Source organism: Anopheles funestus, chromosome 2RL (assembly GCF_943734845.2).
Source record: "Anopheles funestus chromosome 2RL, idAnoFuneDA-416_04, whole genome shotgun sequence".
NCBI classification, from domain to species: Eukaryota; Metazoa; Arthropoda; class Insecta; order Diptera; family Culicidae; genus Anopheles; species Anopheles funestus.
This window is the reverse complement of record NC_064598.1, coordinates 10057353-10075297: the sequence shown is the minus strand read 5'-3', so window position 1 is coordinate 10075297 and position 17945 is coordinate 10057353. Positions and strand designations below refer to the sequence as shown.

General features: G+C 41.2%; 2 protein-coding genes across 3 annotated transcripts; one reads left to right on the top strand and one right to left on the bottom strand.

The window, feature by feature from the left end:
- Positions 1–511: 511 nt before the first annotated feature.
- Positions 512–9994, bottom strand: LOC125764650 (uncharacterized). The gene is made up of 8 exons (XM_049429085.1): positions 9036–9994; positions 8689–8904; positions 8126–8602; positions 3648–4050; positions 2502–2955; positions 1692–1874; positions 1481–1594; positions 512–1391 (listed from the first exon to the last, which is right to left on the bottom strand). Exons 2-8 carry the CDS (start codon positions 8902–8904, stop codon positions 1256–1258), a joined length of 1983 nt encoding a protein of 660 aa, XP_049285042.1. The 5' UTR covers positions 9036–9994; the 3' UTR covers positions 512–1255.
- Positions 6537–8162, top strand: LOC125764737 (uncharacterized). 2 transcript variants are annotated; one of them, XM_049429301.1, is made up of 3 exons: positions 6537–6977; positions 7041–7708; positions 7794–8162. In XM_049429301.1, the coding sequence occupies exons 1-3, from the start codon at positions 6834–6836 to the stop codon at positions 8041–8043; spliced, it is 1062 nt and encodes a 353-aa protein (XP_049285258.1). In that variant the 5' UTR covers positions 6537–6833; the 3' UTR covers positions 8044–8162. The 2 variants fall into 2 exon arrangements, with proteins under 2 accessions (XP_049285258.1, XP_049285257.1); XM_049429300.1 differs by having other exon boundaries at positions 6537–7708.
- Positions 9995–17945: the final 7951 nt, after the last annotated feature.

The following is a 17945-nucleotide window of genomic DNA, read 5'->3' as shown; positions in this document are numbered from 1 at the left end:
TCACAGTATAATTATTAACTATATTCCACGCATTAATTAATAGCCTATCCAAATTTTATTCACTCAGAGTTAAAAGTGACTTGTTAATTTTAGCCTACGGATAAGCATAGTTACAGTCCTCCATCCACAGTCACAGCCGAATTCTGAAGATCGTAGCTTCACTTAATCAAGTAAACGATTCCCTATTCCGTCTTCAATTTGTGGCGATTCTTGATATAAATTTCTCATTCTCATCCGTCGGTCATTGGTACAAAAGTCGCTTTACTAAATAGTTCAGGTGAGTCGTATATCAGTCTTCGAGTTGCCAAATCTTCCACATATCCACATATCTTTAAAGTTATTCAAGTTTCCCCGATCGCTGAAATATACTGAAGATGTTTAAGTTGACTACAATCAAATGCCACAAGTTTTTGCTATCTTTAGCATAAATTTATTCTTATTATACAATAATTGACCACTTTACTTACCGGTTTTGTGATATTAGTACCAAAGACAGACACTCAATCAATCGTACATTGAATAACGGTTTGTCTAACTGGCTAAATTGTCATTTTAGCTGTTTTAGCAGATTGATATGGTGATGGTGTGTTACAGATTTTTACTTATTCTTATTATAAGAGAGCACGATAGTACAGAACGAATGGAACGGATTCTTTGCAAAGTTAATATCGTTGCTTCTATTCAGTGCTCCCACCGTCATATCTACCCTATGGCCATTTTCCTATACACCGATTACCACCCCTAATCGGTTCACCTGTGCTACGAATGACTACGGAAAATAGATCGTTGCTTCGCTCTGTTCATTTGCTCAATTAAACCCTAGAGAACTTGGGCAGAGATTCTGGAGCTCATCGTGGAACTGGAACTGAAATGGATTTAACATCGCCTTTCGCCATAGTTTATCTCTAACGAAACGAAAACATGCTAACAAGTGCTCTTTGCCTATCTTTGAACAATATTTGAATTATGGCGCATCATTGAACACACTCAGTTACGGTGATTTTACCTCTTTCGTAAATAAGGCTCAAAATACGCCGAAAAAAAACAGACGAAATATTTCCACCAATAATGTTCGCTGTCTACGCTTTACAAATACACTTAGTGGTCCAATCAATCGAATGCTTCCTAGGACTAACGTGCCCATTTGGGTCGGAATTTGTAAAACGAAAAAATCCCTCGTAACCATCGTCAGCAGTAAAGCATGTTGTTGCACCAATTATCCCACCATGAATAGCGTTTGTATGGTTTGGTTGTGTTAAAACACAAAATTCGACGACCAAAAGCTATCTTCGCAGTATGAATAGGTTTCCGTACAGTTTCCGCTGTGGGCGTGAGCTTCATCGTACATTCGATGCTTATGGTGGGTTGGCAATTCATGCGTGGAAGGCAGACTGAAGAGCGGCGACATGGAATACATAAAGGGGGTAGTGCTTCATTAGTGAAGGTGCAAAAATTGAAACCACTCTTCGCGGATACGTACCTAAATATGGCACGAAGAATTTCCTTTAAAAATGTATCCGGTTCACTGTCATCGTGTCGCTGGCCACTTTCACACAACGCTCGCAGTACGCAGTGATGACCATGTTTTCCTTTTCTATACGAATTTATGAATAAAAGAACGAATAGAAAATTTTGTATTATAAAATCGTTTAAATTGAACGAGATTGTTTAATTAATCTCCCGTAACTTACGCTGTTAGAAATTGTTCTATCCGCTCGTACAGTGCGTGGCGCGTTACGCGATGTTGATTGAGAAAGTGCCGATCCAGTGGTTCTGTATCTTCGCGGATGCTGCGCTTACCAAACACCGGATAGAAGCGCTTTTTGCTCATCGGATAGTTCGGTGGATGACGACGTATCCAACCTTGTAAGTATCTGTGAGGTATATCAGATTGAAGGACATTAATTACTTACAAGGAACACTACGATCAATCGTCCCATATTTTCTATTGTCTTCTATAGGTTCTCAGTTGGTTTTTACTTTAAGCGTTAAACATGAAAAAAGATTGGATGTTTCTTCATTAAGTGCTGGGTTCATACTCAATAACTTCTAAGTACTTCTATGCTTCATTTTACAAAACGCTAAAACCACACTTGATAAACTTCAATTTAAAATCGTTTTGTCTACTTAAATTAACACGGATAAAAAGCAAAAATCTTTTTAAGGAACATTTTTTCCTTCACAAAGCATTGTTTCAACGATTTCACATAACCACCGCTAGGGAATAATTAAAAATGGAGCCTTCCCGTGGTGGTTCGATGCAAAACTACTCTCATCAGCAATTCATTTGAACAACCATACGCTTCTCACATCAAAACAAGTCCAGTGTATAACCACAATTGTATCATGCATGGTACGAGATTAATTTGATTCATGTTACCGTCTGTTGTGTTGCTTCATTGTGGTTACCTTCGCGGACAGATGCAACCGGTGGTGGATATACATTACCCGTATATCGCCAACTCGGCATCCTCCCAATCCCCCAACCCTGTTAAACTAACCTGTTAACAATGCTACCAAAATCATTACGCGATGGATCGGCGTACGGTGGGTGTGGTAAGCGATTCGCTAGGTACTGATTCCACAGGGGAAGACGTTGACCGTATCGATCAAACTTATCGTAACGTCGATCGGGTGCAGTGTAGTAATTGATGCGGCTACCCACATCTCCTACGCCGCCTACACGTTGTGCCGGACGTGGCGTTTGATAATAATAGCTGAAAATGTTTTTCCTTGCCGGTGTGACGGCGGATTGTGAGTTTTTGCTATCGACAAGGATGGTATCGTTGGCGTTTTTGTCCATCTTGGGAAAGATGTAACCGTCGGCCGCATTTTCCTGCAGCATCTGTTCGATCTGGTTAAGAGTGATGCTCGGTAGCTCGTAGGCAAGCGCTACCGTAATACCAATCGTAAAGAGTCGCTCGACGCCAATCATTGGGATGGTTTGATCGTAAACTGTGGGCGATGAAGGTAAAAAAATCTTTAATTTAATTAGTTTTTTTACTACAAGGGATGATTGCTAGAAACTGGTTTCAAGGCAAAAACTAACCCTATGATTAACGTCCAAATGACAAAAGATATATAATTCATCGAACTATCAAAGAAATAATAGAATAACAAGAAACTTTTGATTCAGAGAAAAAATGTAAGAAATAAATTGTCTACTACTCAACAGAAAATTTTAGAAATGTTAGAAATTGTGTCTACTACTCAACAACCATAGAACAAAAAAAAAGGAAAGGTAAGAAATATAAGGAACAGTCGTAAGAAAATCAAAATTTTCTTTGATATAACAAAAAAAAGAAAAACTAGAGAAGTAGAATTCCTAATATAGAATAAATTCCAAAAAACAAAGACACATTAAACAAAACAAACAAACAAAAATTTAAACTTTGTTTAAACTCTCCACTCTAACTTTAGTAATTCATCACGTTAATTTTTCCATATTTTTGTTAACTGCAGAATTCGCTTGGACATTTACATGAACATGACGTAGATAACTATTTTAACACATTAACAAGATGATTTCCTTCGCTCTTTAATTTTTCAAACACACAACACATCTATTATACCATTGTCACTCGTAAGGCTCTCGTAGGGCACATCACTCACATTTCCCATGCATTTAACACTTCAACGATACTTACCTACTTGAAAGGAACTTCCCTCAGGAAACGTCAAGAATCGTCTCTTTCTCGACAAAACCTTCTGCGGTGAGGAAGATTCCCCTGTCGTACGCTCTTGCTGTTGCACTAAAGCATCTTCAGTGTAATTCGTTGCATTGGAAGATTTAAAACACAGCAGCAAACATAAACTCCAGAGCAATAGCACGGGAAACAGATTCGTTCGCTGCTGACAGCAGCATCTCTTAGCACCGGTTGTGAGCAGCATTTTGTGAAGGTTAATGTTAAAATTGCTTTCCTTTGCCCGTATCGAAATCACATCATCTTCTACCATGCAGCACACACACACACGGTGAGGAGGAAATATAAACTTTAACAACCGGCTTTGATGTGTCGGCTGGGAAACGCTCACTAGAGCGTTTCCAATCTATGCGATACACGTGTAACACACCCGATCTTTCCTAGAATGCTGCACTCATTAAGCGTCACAATGAGCTTGGCTAGAACGCACGGAACTTAAAACGCGTTTCAGTTGCACCACGACACGGCCTGGAAGCTTCCTGCGGGAAACGTTTCGCACCATCTAACGCGACCATCCTTCTGGGACGGTAAGCGAACCGTTCATCACCGTTCGGATGTTCGGTGTGACGTATGGTATCCCACACACGTATGATGCCACAGCAAGCTAGCTCCACTTGGCCACGAAGCAATGATACATCACTCCAGTTGAATAACAAAAGCACCGAGCGTCGGTGTAACGGTGTATGCAAAAGAGGTCGCATTCATTAGTGATGGTATGTTACTTTTCGAAAATCCCCCCAGTGACCGGTTGCTTCCGATATTGGGTTCCTATTCCTGCCTACTCCATCAAAACATATCACCATGCAACGGGAAAAATCTGGCCACTGCCCTAGTGGCCCCGATTTTTTGTCACATTAGTGCACGGGATAGCGTCCCATGTCGATTGCATTATTTACGACATAAGCTGCCGAGGTGGTGAGGAAGAAATTCATAAATTTCTTCCCAATCATCCAGCGTGATTCGTACGGAAGAGCGAAGAGCCCGAAACCGAGATGCCGAGAGATGGACCTTCATCCCCGGGTCAGTGGCAATTCCCAGCGCACCACAAAACAATCCTGCCTAGGTGCTTCGCAATCTTGCGACGAGTGAAGAAGCTGTGACGTGTCCTGCCTACCCGCTTCTCGTGCCCGGATCTGGTTTGTCACTTCTTTCTCGCCGAACTTAACTCAATTAGGACACGGCTCAACTTTGGGGACTTTGCGTTTTTCGACCTGGGGATAAAAGTTTTTTGCTTTTCTTCTCGTTTTGTTCTACTTTTTGTCGTTTTTCTTTTTTTGTTTTGGTTGTTTGCCCTACATGGATACAGGAAGATGTGGGTCCTCCTTTGTGTGCGTGTGCGTTGTGGCTTTGATGTTGATGGGGACGGTAAGGATGGAAGCGATTTTTGATGGCAGAAGGTGATTCTGGGTAGTAGCAGTTCTCTTGGGGCAAGCGTTTCATGCTTTGCTTTTGTTCTTCGCTTTTCGCACTGTTGGTACCGCTGTCACACGCACGCAATGGCTCTGGTGGCCACAGAGGACACCGCTTCGAGTGGGCTCGAAGGAAATGGAGAAAGCTTTTTAACCTACGCAGAAAAAAAAACACACAATACCGTTTGCGTGCACTGTACTGGTGCGGTTTGCTTTCGCCACGTTCGGTCGAGTAATGTTGAGAAAGCTAAGAAAGATTTAACCTCCCGTGCGTTCAGATTCCTTCGGGCAAACAAAGGTTGGGCCCAAAAATTGATTCACAAACGAACAGGTAGAGACTTAAAGCTTACTGCAACAAAAAGCAGGCCAAATGTTCGATTGTTAACAGTGCGTAGAAGTTTGTGGAGTAGAAATTGTACCAAAGGCAACCCAAAAAAAACCACAATCTGTTTGAAAAAATCGGTAAACGATGTGGTGAGCTTTTCTCGTTCGTACATTTGTGAAGAGAAAAGGAAGTACAGAAAGCATATACTGCAACGAAAGTCCCTTTTGAATGCATAATTGATTGAAAAACGCAACGAAACTGTCCGTGTTCTGTTTGATGAGTCTCGGTCGGATCTTCTTCTTGTTGCTCCGGACCGGAATGTTAATTGGATCCATCCGCCAGGAGCGTGTATGCACGAGACACAAATCGAAACTCTCTATTTAAACAAAAAAAAAACCCTCAACCCCACCGGGTGCCGGACAGCTGTTAAAATAAATCGACATTTTACTAATGGAAAATGGAAATAATCCAATGATGTCCACTTACGGTACATCAGTTGCGTGCGTTTGATTCGTTCAATCACCGATTCGGCGGTGAAAGGTGTTGGTTTTACTAATGAAATTGACATATTTCTAATGTGGCAGCGGCAGCAAGCAATAACAGCAGGTCCTTAATTTGATGGCAGTTGTTGGGGCTTTTTCCGATGTGTGTGCAATTTGATTGAGAATTGGAGTTAAGGGAGAAGGGTTTTGGAAAACATTTAGTAGCAATAAAGCAATTTTTTTAAATAAACAAATAAATGTCCGTTTCGTGGAGTTTGGATTGACAAATCAATGAAACAAGAAGAGGAAATATATTAGGGTAATAAAAAATTTAAATTATACAAAAGGCAAATAAACCATATATTCTTCCTCCATCGTCAGATATTCATAAAATATTTTGAAACAAAATATTTTGAAACACAACAAAATATTGAGATTATTTCGAATAAAACAGCCCAGAACAATAAGTAGAAGCTAAAACATTCACATGAGTTCGGACATCCAATTCAGATCGTTCCGGACTTAAGCGCTTCAAAAATCCAACAATCGAAGTAGAGAATAAGAGTATCAGTTTTTATGTACTAAAGTTTGATCACGCTCGATCCACCATCGATGGCACACTTCCAACACAGTAAAAGCAATCAATTGAGAACGCGACACAAGGCACGCATTAACAAACAACTTTATGGATCACTTGAGCTGAGGCAGTGTTAGCACCTGTTTGTTAATCTGCCCATTCTCACGACAACTGGACTATCGCCATGGAATAAGATCTCAGCTTCCACTCTCCAGGAGGGATTGTATTTCAACGTGCAAGATTGGGTCACCGTCACTCATCAGCTGGTCGGTACCTGTTGACGTTGATGACCGGTATTGACGGCGGAATTAGTTGGTGCCAAACGCAACCGTGATAATGGAACTGAAAAGCCTTTTCCTTGTGTTAACCCTTAGCTGTGGTGTTCTTTGTACTGTGTACAACCAATCGGAGAATGCCGGATCGAAGGTTCTCACAAGAAGGAAACGATTTCTTCTATTTCCACCCGGTGCTAATATTCTGGTATGTGTATACGTCTTGCTAGAATTGGATGTTTTTTTCTCATTCAATATTACTCTACTTCAGCTAACGTCCTCTTTCGGTAAAGGATTGGTATTTCGTGGTCCTGCCGGTTATGTTGCAGTTGGGGAGCTTGATCTGTACTATCCACTGCCCGATTACAAGTATCACGCGAGTGCACTAAAGCTGGGTAAGATCGCGATGTATCCACCGGAACCGAAAAAGCCACCACCTCCACCACCTCCACCTCCACCACCACCACCTCCACCTGCACCCATGAAAGACGATCATCATCACCATAATGGAGGTGAATTGTCACCAGCTGAAGTGGACCAATATCTGAAAGATCATCCAGGAACTTGGGTACCACCGGGATGGGGCAAAGAACGGGCAGATTGGAACACGAATAACTTGCAGTACCAGTCAGGATATTGGGCCCAGGACCGTACACAGAATCCGTACCAATATCCATCAAACACGTTAGATCGTTATCTGGGCGGATATTCGGACGGTTCCACCGGTTACTTCGGATGGACCGAGAGGCCTTACGATCGTTACCGAAGATCACTTCTCCAACAGACGCTTGACGACGAAGAGACGGAAGAACATGAACGTACCAAGTGGTTGAGTGGTGAAACGTTCAACATAAGCCACCACAGTAACTGGGAACACTTTCATCACTATCGGGATCGACGAGCACTGTTCAGTCATTTGGAGGAAACCATCGGTTCGATGTAAGTAAAGCCCGGGGTGATATTGACTTTGTCTCATGCGTTACAACAATATTTATTTACAAAACGTTCTCAAACCCTTTTTTAGTACCGGATTTCACATGAAGGAGTGTATTCTGAGAAGTATATGCGAGGCAAAGAATATGCTGCCACCACCGGGCCGATCGATGGCGATGGATATCTTTCGTGTGCTGTTTAGCTTTCCGCTGAACGAAGCATTAACTGACGATTACAGCAATGCGATGCGCGATGAAAGTATCGATTGCCGGGGACGGTATGGCAATGGATGCCCGATGAGTTTGCTAGAATTAGTGCTGTTCGGAAAATTTGAAACATAGAGCAATGGGGATGGTTTTATGTTTTTTTTTTTAATGTTTATTAGGAAATAAATTCACTTTACTCGATCATTTCTGCCTCTCACATAAACCCGTACGGTGTTGAATATTTCCCTAGTGCCAGCTCCAGTAACGAGAACCGACAGTTACCGTACAGCGATTGGCACGGTGCCATGTTTCTGCCCTTGCGATGCGCCTCGTCGTACAGTCGGTGATCGGCGTGCTCGAACGAAAGTACTTTTTGCTTTGGGTAGCTAAAAAGGGTCCGCAACATTTCCGCTATCATGTTACGTCCTTTGCCACCGAAGTATTGCGAACTTTCGCAAAGCGCTCGTAGAATACAATCCCGTCCATCGTATCCCATGCTGTCCATGATCACTTCCAGCTTTTGGTAGAGATCACGCCGAAAGCGACGCTGTACCATTGGTTTCGGTTCGGTCATTTCCTTCTGGAAGCTGACCGTTTGATTCGGCAGGTTGTAAGCAATGCCCCAGTTCAGTGCCCAACTCACGAACTGGTAGTTGGGGTTACCGTACAAACCGATCGTCATACAGACGGCCACCTGTTGGAATATGGTTGTATGATTTCCGGAACGAATTTAAAGCGGACGCATGTCACAAAACGTGGGTTGGAATGGGAAATACGTACGGAAAAACTGGAACCTTCCGGAAATACGATAAACCGCTTCCTTCTCGACAGCACCTTACCATGCTCTGTGTCCCTCCACTGGTCGGTAGATGGTTGTTGCGTTCCGGAGTCCTGCTGCTCTATCGCACCGGTCATGTTAAAGCCATCGGATGTGCTGTATGTTGTCTCGCCGATGGTCACCATCATAAAAATGCCAACAAACTGTTCCAACCTCATCTGTCATGGCGAAAGTAAACGCACAACACAGACACAGAACACAGAAACGCTAGAGTGGTAATCATAAGACACAGTTCTGGTAGCAAACCGGGTAGGACAAATGGGCACGTTTACCATGCAAATATTATTACCCTCTTCGCACTGATCGGCCACGGATAGTGCCCGTGTGTACGATGATATAATTCACAAACCGCAAACAGTCCGGCAGCAGGAAAACCGAGAAATCAACCAAGATGAACCGTGCTGCTTGAAGCGTAACTTTGATCCTTCGCGTACCTTCACACAGCGTCCCTGTGCCGGCCCAAAAACCACGACGAACGACGAACCGGGGCCACTTAGTGGGTTAATGAAATATTCAACAAAGATCCCGTGGTCCGTTTCCAACCGTTGGCGAGCGGTGAGCTGCGAATAAGCGCTTTGACTGGACCGAGTGACCGTACAGCATAAGCGATGGCAACAACAATCCGGTAAACGGATAGGCTAATCTAAAACAATTTTCCGGTTTCTTTGCCTCTCTATCTCTCTCCCTTTTTTTGATGTTCTCATGCGCTCGTTAGAAAGACGCATCGGTTCAAACGGGAACGGTAGCACACCCAAAAGGTGCTAATTGAAGTTTATTTGTACAACTTCGATTGTTACACAGCAAACCCTATGTCTGAACTGCCCCTAACCCCCTAGTGAAAAATGACAAACGTCCGCTATTCTATAACGGTTTTCGGTCGCTACCGTTTCGCGATAATGGTTTCGTTCTTTCTGGAGCAATTAGCATGTCGCGTGTGATGCAAGTGGTGTCTAACAATAACGCCTAGACACACGTACCATGCGTTTCACAGCCGTGTTTTTATTTTCATTTTTGTGTTTGCACCGTGTTTTGTATCGTTTTGTAGTGGGCCATTTCCCAAAACTATTACCCCTAATAGGTTGGTGGATGAAAAATGCAAACGTTCTCAATGGGAAATGGAATAACGATGCGGATGATAGTAGCCGGTAATGGCGTTAATTTGTGTGATGGTCATATTTTCTTTGATGAAAATTAATTTAATATAATCGAAACTAACATGAGAAATTGGAAAAAAAGACTAGTAAAGCTATGGCTGCAACGGAATGGATGGTGTTTTTACTAATAATTAAATTAGCCATAATGGCTGTAGAATAATACTAAAGCACGCTGACAAAGGAGTTGGCAGTCTATTATATAAATAGAATAATACATTCGTATGAATTTAATTACTTTTTAATAGTAGCAATATATTTCTATGAGTAAGGGTGAAAACGTTCATTTAATCCGTCATAAAAGGTCTTTTAAATTGAATTCCGACCCTGATTTCCCAGGAACTTTCTCATCGCTGACTTTTATAACAATTATAAAAATTATTTAAGCTTAACAAACAACAATGAAAATGAATAGCACTATAATAATACTAAAAATCTTCTGATTCTGCTTCTTACGTACTCACCTGCATATTACTTACACGGCTGTGACCAGTTATCGAAGAAAGTAAATGTTTCATTCTCATACTGAACCCCATACCTTATAAAACACGAAACAACGAATGAGATATATTTTTTTATAATTTATTAATAACGCGTAACATTTATTTATATATGTATATATTAATAAATTTCTATAATATACAATCTAATACCTTCTTATCATGTGTTTTTTTTTTTGTTGCTTGCTTCACTTGCTCGTAAGACTGCAATTTTCCATTAATTCCTTCACCCTTACACTTTGCGTCTGGCTTCTTCACGGTTTAAATTTTACATCCTACACTCTGTCCACTTTCTCGTAAACCCGCACACACACACACACACGCACACACACACCTGTCTCGACTTCCGTTCCCTTCCATCGTCTAGCCTCTTTAGCGTGAGTTTGGTTTTTGGCTGGTTTTGGGATGTTGGCTCTGGGGTGCGTTTTACTGTTGTCTTATGTGTAATTCATTATCAAATGACCGATCTTACGCTCATACATACAAACACACATACACACACACACGCTCACGTACACACGTACATACTTTTTGCATCGCTTCTGGCGATGGGTGGCCGGATGGCGGCATGAGATTTTTTTTATAATAAATGAAAGAGTGTCACACACACACACACACACACATCACCCCTTCTGGCCGTTTCCATCCCCCAGGATTTATCCCCCTGTAGCTTCCTACAGAAGCGGCACACCTGATTGAGCATATCCTGTGCTGTGATGTTGCGAGCATATTATTATCCTCACGATCATTACCGTTGCCATTCTACGTTTACCATTCTTACCAGCGCAAATGGTTCCACGGTTGCAGCAAAGTAATTACTTCCGCGCATTTCGCACGTTGCTCTATCATTTATGTATCCACGCTACGGTGAATTGTCGGTGTTTGCATACAATTCTACGTGTTGCTCTGTGCGTGTGTGTGGGTGTGGGTGTGCGTGTGTGCTTGTATGTGTGATTTAACAACGCTTCCGTTTCGATTGACATTTTCCCTTCGGTCGTGGTCATGTAGGGTGTGGGCGCTCAGCAAAGATTAACGCATCGAGCCATTTGGGGATTCGGCCTATTCTGCTCACTTTACGTACATCTTTGCTTTGCAAATTCCTGATTCCGGCAAAAAACGGTTACATACGGGTACCACCATATCATATCCTAAAACCATGGCTCTGGTGTTTATTTTTTTGTCACTCTTGTAAGTTTTCTTTAGGCGATACACACCACCCCGTGTATCGTTTTCCGTGTGACAGTAACATTAAGTATGAGTATTTTGATCACAACGTGTTTTTTTCCATCCAATTGCGAGTGCAGTGTGTGTGTTTGTGTTTTATGTTTATTTTACATTCTTTGCAAGAATTTTCCACACACACACACACACTCTCACACATGTACACATTTTCCACACAACTGGACAAATGCTCGTTCAATTAGTGCGCGAGCATCACCTGCGTATCGTTGGGGCCGGGTGCACTTATACTTATCAATTGCAATATGTGAGATTATTTTATCCCTTTTGTTGGATTGTTGGCACACCTCCCTTCCTCACCCCATCCCTCCACTCCCCCACCCGGCCAGGATTGCGATCCTACCAGAGACAATGTTTGGCCTAACACCAAACAAAAAAACCGCCCATGAACCACACTCAACCGCCATTGTGGGCGAACCGGAATTGGATTGTGTTTGATTTCATGTCCAGACATTCCCCTATCATTGTTTGGTATTTTATCTTGTTAAATTCCTTTTGGCAGCACGTTAAGAACGCATCCGTAGACGTTCGTGTTTTTGAGGAATGCAAAATTCCATTCCATACCGCTTCCTCCCTCCCTTCCCAACCCCATTTTCCACGCTTCGACCCCACCGCCCTGTGACAGTACACCGTGTAATGCAGTATGCGTTTTTGCTTATATACTAAAATCAATTCACCAACACTGGGTAGCGTAATTGTCGGGATTACGTTTACGAATTTTGCCATGCTGTGCGTAGTTATAAATTAGTGGCATGTTCATGTTAATGTTATCTTGTTGTTTAGTTGTTGTTTTGGTTTGTTTTTTTTCTCTCTCTCTCTCTTTCTCTTTTTCGTTCTGCTCATTTTAGCCCATCATCGTACTGCTCGTACATCTTCAGCTCATTTTCTGTCCCGTTTTTAGTAAAAAGTGTGTATTTTTCTTTTGCTTACAGTTAAATATATCTATATATATCTATATTTATATATATATGCTAGTTCCTTTTCTTTTCTTCCTTCCTTCCGCTTGCTGTTACCGTCATTAGTTGTTTTTTTTTGTTTTATTCTGTCTATAAATAATTAACTTTTATCTTCCACCTATACACACCATGCGCCTCCATCATTGCGCACGGTTGGCCGAATCGGTAGTGTGTTATCAATTCCGCTTCATCGACTAATGCGTTTTGTATGACATCTACGCCGTTTCGTTACGTAGAATGTGTTGTGGGTGTATTTGGAAAGTCACCTGCATTAAATTATCCACTAAACGAGCTTTCCCACACGTGCGGAATGATCATCTTCGATCATTCTTAAACCCACCCCCGGACCGGTTAGCGGTCGGGTTTGCCATTTTGTTTTAATAATTAATTTCTTTATTCTCTTACCACACTATAAATAATGTTATGGTTTGTTTTGTTTTTTTTTGTTGGGAAACAATTATAAAAATTTATTTACGTGTTTGTTTGTTTTTTTTTTCTCGTTAAAAAATATATTTACATTACTCTCTATGTTCAAGAATCCAATGAGATGTTTCGTGTACCGTCGCACACACTGCCCTCCGTTCGTCGTCCAATCGCCATTACCCCGAAAAACCCCGAGTCCCGTCCCCGAGTGGTTCCTGTTCAATGCGGGAAAGGAAGATTTGCGTTTTGCTGGCAATCTTCCCTACACAGAGTGGTTAAGATAACCGTCCAGGCCGGTGGCATTAGCATTGGGCGTCTCAAAGAGGGTAGGGCGCTTGGGCGGTTTTCTTCAAAACCATTAACATCATCGATTAAGATTCACAGCTCTGGTTTATGTTTTGTTTCCATTTTCAATTAATTTCGTTTGATCAATTTAATTGAAAAGTACGAAATGTTTTTCACAAAACCAAAATCATTACAATAGAACGAAAAGTTTTTTTTATTTTATTTTATTTTATTTTGCCTTACACATTAGTTTGATGAGTTTGATGAGTCGCTGCTTGTTGTGAGCGTTGAATGGGTGTGAGCTTTTGTTGAGTGAGGCTTATTTTTCCCTTTTGCGGATGGGATGAGAATGAGACCGAAACAATGAGGCCACAATAGGCGGTTCTGTGGCATGGCAATAGTATGAAATGATTACAGTTGGTTGGTAGATAGAGTAAGAGTTATGATTTTTTTTGTTGCTGTTGTTTATGTTAGATGCATACAGATGCGTTCGTGGATGCGCCATGAGTAATTTACATTCAATGTTAAATGGACTAGTTTTGTAAATGGGGCTAGCACGATAAGGGTGTTTTGTTTGCTATTTGTTAGGTTTTAAGTTTCTTTGTTTTCCCATTATAGCTACACTTCGAGTATCACTAAGGTTAGGTTTGTATTTGTTTTGTTGTTTTGCTTCTTTTCTTTGTTATGCTTTCTTTTGTTTTACATTCTGTTTTGCATAATAAATGTGTAGTAATTTACCGCCATTCCATTCGGAATGCTGTTTGGTTGATTTTTGAAGTATCTGTTTTTAATTTTGCTTTTTCTTAGTGAATTGGTTTGTCTTTCTCTGAGTGTGTGTAAGTGTGTATGATGGATAAATGTTTGTTTCTTTTCTACAATTTTGCATAGCTTTTAGCAAAACCGTTTGTCGAATCTGTCCCTTCGTCCGTTCGCACGTGCTTATTAGTTTGTATATTTTTTGGTAGTTTTACTTAGTTTTTATACTTTTCTTACAAAAGATTTAGCTATACGTATAAAAACCCCCGGTCATGAGTACAGTGTTTCGCTTGCACATGTATTGCCATCTATTTTTTTTTTCAATTCCCTCTCTCTCTCTCTTTCTCTCTTCTCTTTCTCTCGTCTCACTGTGTGCATTATGAACGTGGTTAGTTAGGAGAATTGGGTATTGAATTGAACTTATTTCTAGCAGCACTCGGCCATTGATTGGCATCGAAGAAGAATACCATCAATCATGTTGCATTACTTTATCAATTTCAATTGGCATTCGCTGTAGATGTTTGGCCACTGCACCTCTGTACCTGTGTCCCATTCAGTACAAGCAGCCCACACGACTGCCAAATCGATTTGGCTGTGTTCGTATTTTCGTAATAAAATTCACATTTTGTTACGCACTCGTACGCTCGTTTTTGCGCATTGCTCAGGAATTTACGGACTCGTTTGTTTAGCGTGCTTTGTGTCAGTTGGTGCAAAACGGTTTCACTGTTTAGAAACTGCCACTGAAATTTTTGTACAACGTTTCGTCGCGCTTTTTTTTTTTCTTTTGCTACGTATATTTCATCCTTTTTGGCAACCTTCGGAATGGTTCGCAAGCAAGATCAGAATCGGCAATAACAGAAAAACGGTGCATGATTGTGAGATTGTTATGGGGTGAATGTGTGTGTCTGTGTGTGTGTGGATTTGGATGTTTGTTTTCGGCTTGTACTTCCTTTTTTCCCCGTAGTGACCGCATCGTGACGCGAACCCAGGTGCAGGTTTACTTTCTAAGCGATTGTCTAATCAACAGGCAGGCCAAGAAGTGTGCTTTGTTGCGTGCGTTGGCGACGTAAATGAGTGGAACGTAACCAAACCCCCCGTTAAGTCAACCCCCTGTAAGCCTAAAAGGGGGTGCGATCACAACGAAAGAAACTTTAGCCACCTGTGAGTGTGCTTTTTTTTACTTCTGGTGGTGAAACACAAGATTCGCATTCTAATGATTATTTGTCATGAGTTGATTGTTGATGCAGTAAACGATTTGTTTTTTTTTTCTTTTTGGTTTGCTTCGCTTCCCGTAAAGACGTTTCCTTTGGAAGGATTTGGAGCAAAGGATTGCGTTCCAAGCTTCGCTCACACCAAAAAAACACCGGCTAGAGATAGTAAATATGTACAAGTGTGTGTTTTATATTCATTCGATCTCTCTCTCTCCCTTTCATTCCTCTTCGTCATCTTCTTTTCTAACGAATCCTGTCTTATGGTGAAAAATTTACACACATTTTCTGAATACGGTGCACAACGGTATATGGACATTAACATTTGTCTATAGACTTAGCTCGTACTCCTCTTGTTGGCATGCCTTTTGTAAGCTGCATTTTTTTTGTTTTGCTTTTAAACGGTACTAGTTGAAACAACCTTCGAATTTCAGATTTATTATTTGCTTTTGTTTCGTTAATGTATGCATTATGCTTACGCTTAGCGCAACTCAAAACACCGCGGCATTTTGCGCGATTTTAAAACATTTTTTTTTTTTTGGCAGAAGGTGGATGCTGTGCGGTGGAGAGTTGCTTTGGCATTGTAAGGTTGCGAACAGTGTTACACGGAGTAAGTAGTTGATGGAATGATTTCAATAGCTAAATGGATATGGCTTTTGGGCGTTCGGGCATTCCTGCCTTCAGTTGAATGGTTCGGTTACCTCTCCGGTAGTCACAAGTGCATGCAAATAGAATGGTATTCAATGGTACACAAAGCTCAAGACTGGTAGATTGAGTAATCAAGAATGCTAAGTATTTGTAGAAAATGTTATGTAGTTAAAAAAAAATTCTTAAGTTTATTGCCTGTCAGTAGGAAAAAATTAAGGAACTTTTATAAAATTTTATAAAAATCTGGAAAAAATGGTAAAATTTGATGCAACCAAAAAATAGAATAACTAAATAAATAAAAAAAACGCTTCGAGGCTTTTCCACTCAAATAGATAACTATAGCATAAAAGCATAATAATAACAATAAGAAGTAATTAAATATTGATTACAAATAAAGTAAAAAGTAAGATTATTAAAAAAGATAACACTACGAACAAAATAGAAATAATAAAAAATATGGGTAATCAAGATAAAAGAAATTAAGAAATTCAAAGCGTTTAACACTAAGCCTAGAACAGTAATTTACCATGAAAAACATTTTTCCACGAACATTTTTAGTAAAATCATATTTCATTATCTAATTCCCGTTCGATGCACAATAATTCACCTTTACAGTTCAACCTTCGTTTCGTTCAAACCCGCATTCTCGCTCGCTGAAGTGTGCTGCTCATTTTCGTGATTTCATCTAACAAAAATCTCCGCTTTAGAAAAACAACCCTCTATCCCCACAGTACAGTTGAGAAAAGGAAAACCTTCCGTCCCGGTTAATTAACCTCAATTTTGACACGGTACACCGAACCCGGCTCGCCCCCGTTGACGTACCGGTTTGTCCGGCTTCTATACGGATGAATATTCCATTCAATTGACGAAGTGCCCATTTTCCGGGTCCGAGAATATGAACGAAATCGTTCGGAAAACGTTTCTGACGTGGCCGGTCTTGCCCGAGGTACACGGGGAGGTGGGGGGATGTGGGGGAGGTTTTTGGATTGTTTGAGCATAAAATTGCATCCCCTTGATGACCGCACCAACCTCCCCCCGGCCAAGGGCCACCCCATCAACCGTTCAATGGGGTTTCAATGGGTCAAAGGACTGGAGAGCAATGAATGCGGAAACGAGTGTCGGAAAACCCAACGTCCGGTGGTACAACGGTTAAGCGTGGTGTGCTATATATTGGAGAAACAAATTGGATTGCAAAGATGGAAGTGATCAGTAGTAGTAGTAGTAGTAGTAGTAGTAGCAGTAAGCAAATAAATACGATCGTACCAATCGGACTCTTTTTCAAACGGTCCAAGCGAATAGGGACAAAAGATGAAAGGCCCGACCTATAAGCAAGAAAACGTGCAGTAAAGATAAAAATCGTATTGCTTATCGTACTGCTTTAATCTATACTGTATGTCTTGATGTACGGTTGGGCCATTTTTATTTTGCGTTTCATTAAGCAATGCGAATAGCGAAAGACAATCACAGCGCTTCGGTTTTGTGATAACATTAGTTCGTTTCAGTAGTTTACTATTTCCCTTCAGGCTTTTAATGGCGTTCGTCCATACTCGTCGTAAGTGGGTGGCATGAAAATGAACGTATGGCGTCTGTATGCTTCAAGTGGACGTCCATTTTATTTCGCGTACGCTTCCATTTTCGTGAAGTATCCTCAGCGGAATCTATTGAGCCATCCGAATGTACGAAATTGTACGATTTTTACTATGTGTGATTGAATTTGGTTCACTTTCGTGTGATGAAACACCTCATGTGAAGCTTTCACAGCCCACACCCATCAACATGTGCCGAAGAATCTGTTTTGGCAGCATCACGCCACGCGAACCAACGAACAAAAACGTTCAATTCTGTCAGTAAACATCATTGTCGAACATGTAGCTCTGCCACCGGAAATGGATGTTGTACGGCATCGCCACATCAAATTGTGCCTGACAGCGGGTGAAAACTTCCAACTAGACGTCGATAGTGCATTGTAGATATTTGGCACATGCCCTCCATTTTTTGGCGTATGGTTGGTGGGTGAGTTACGGAATTCTTGA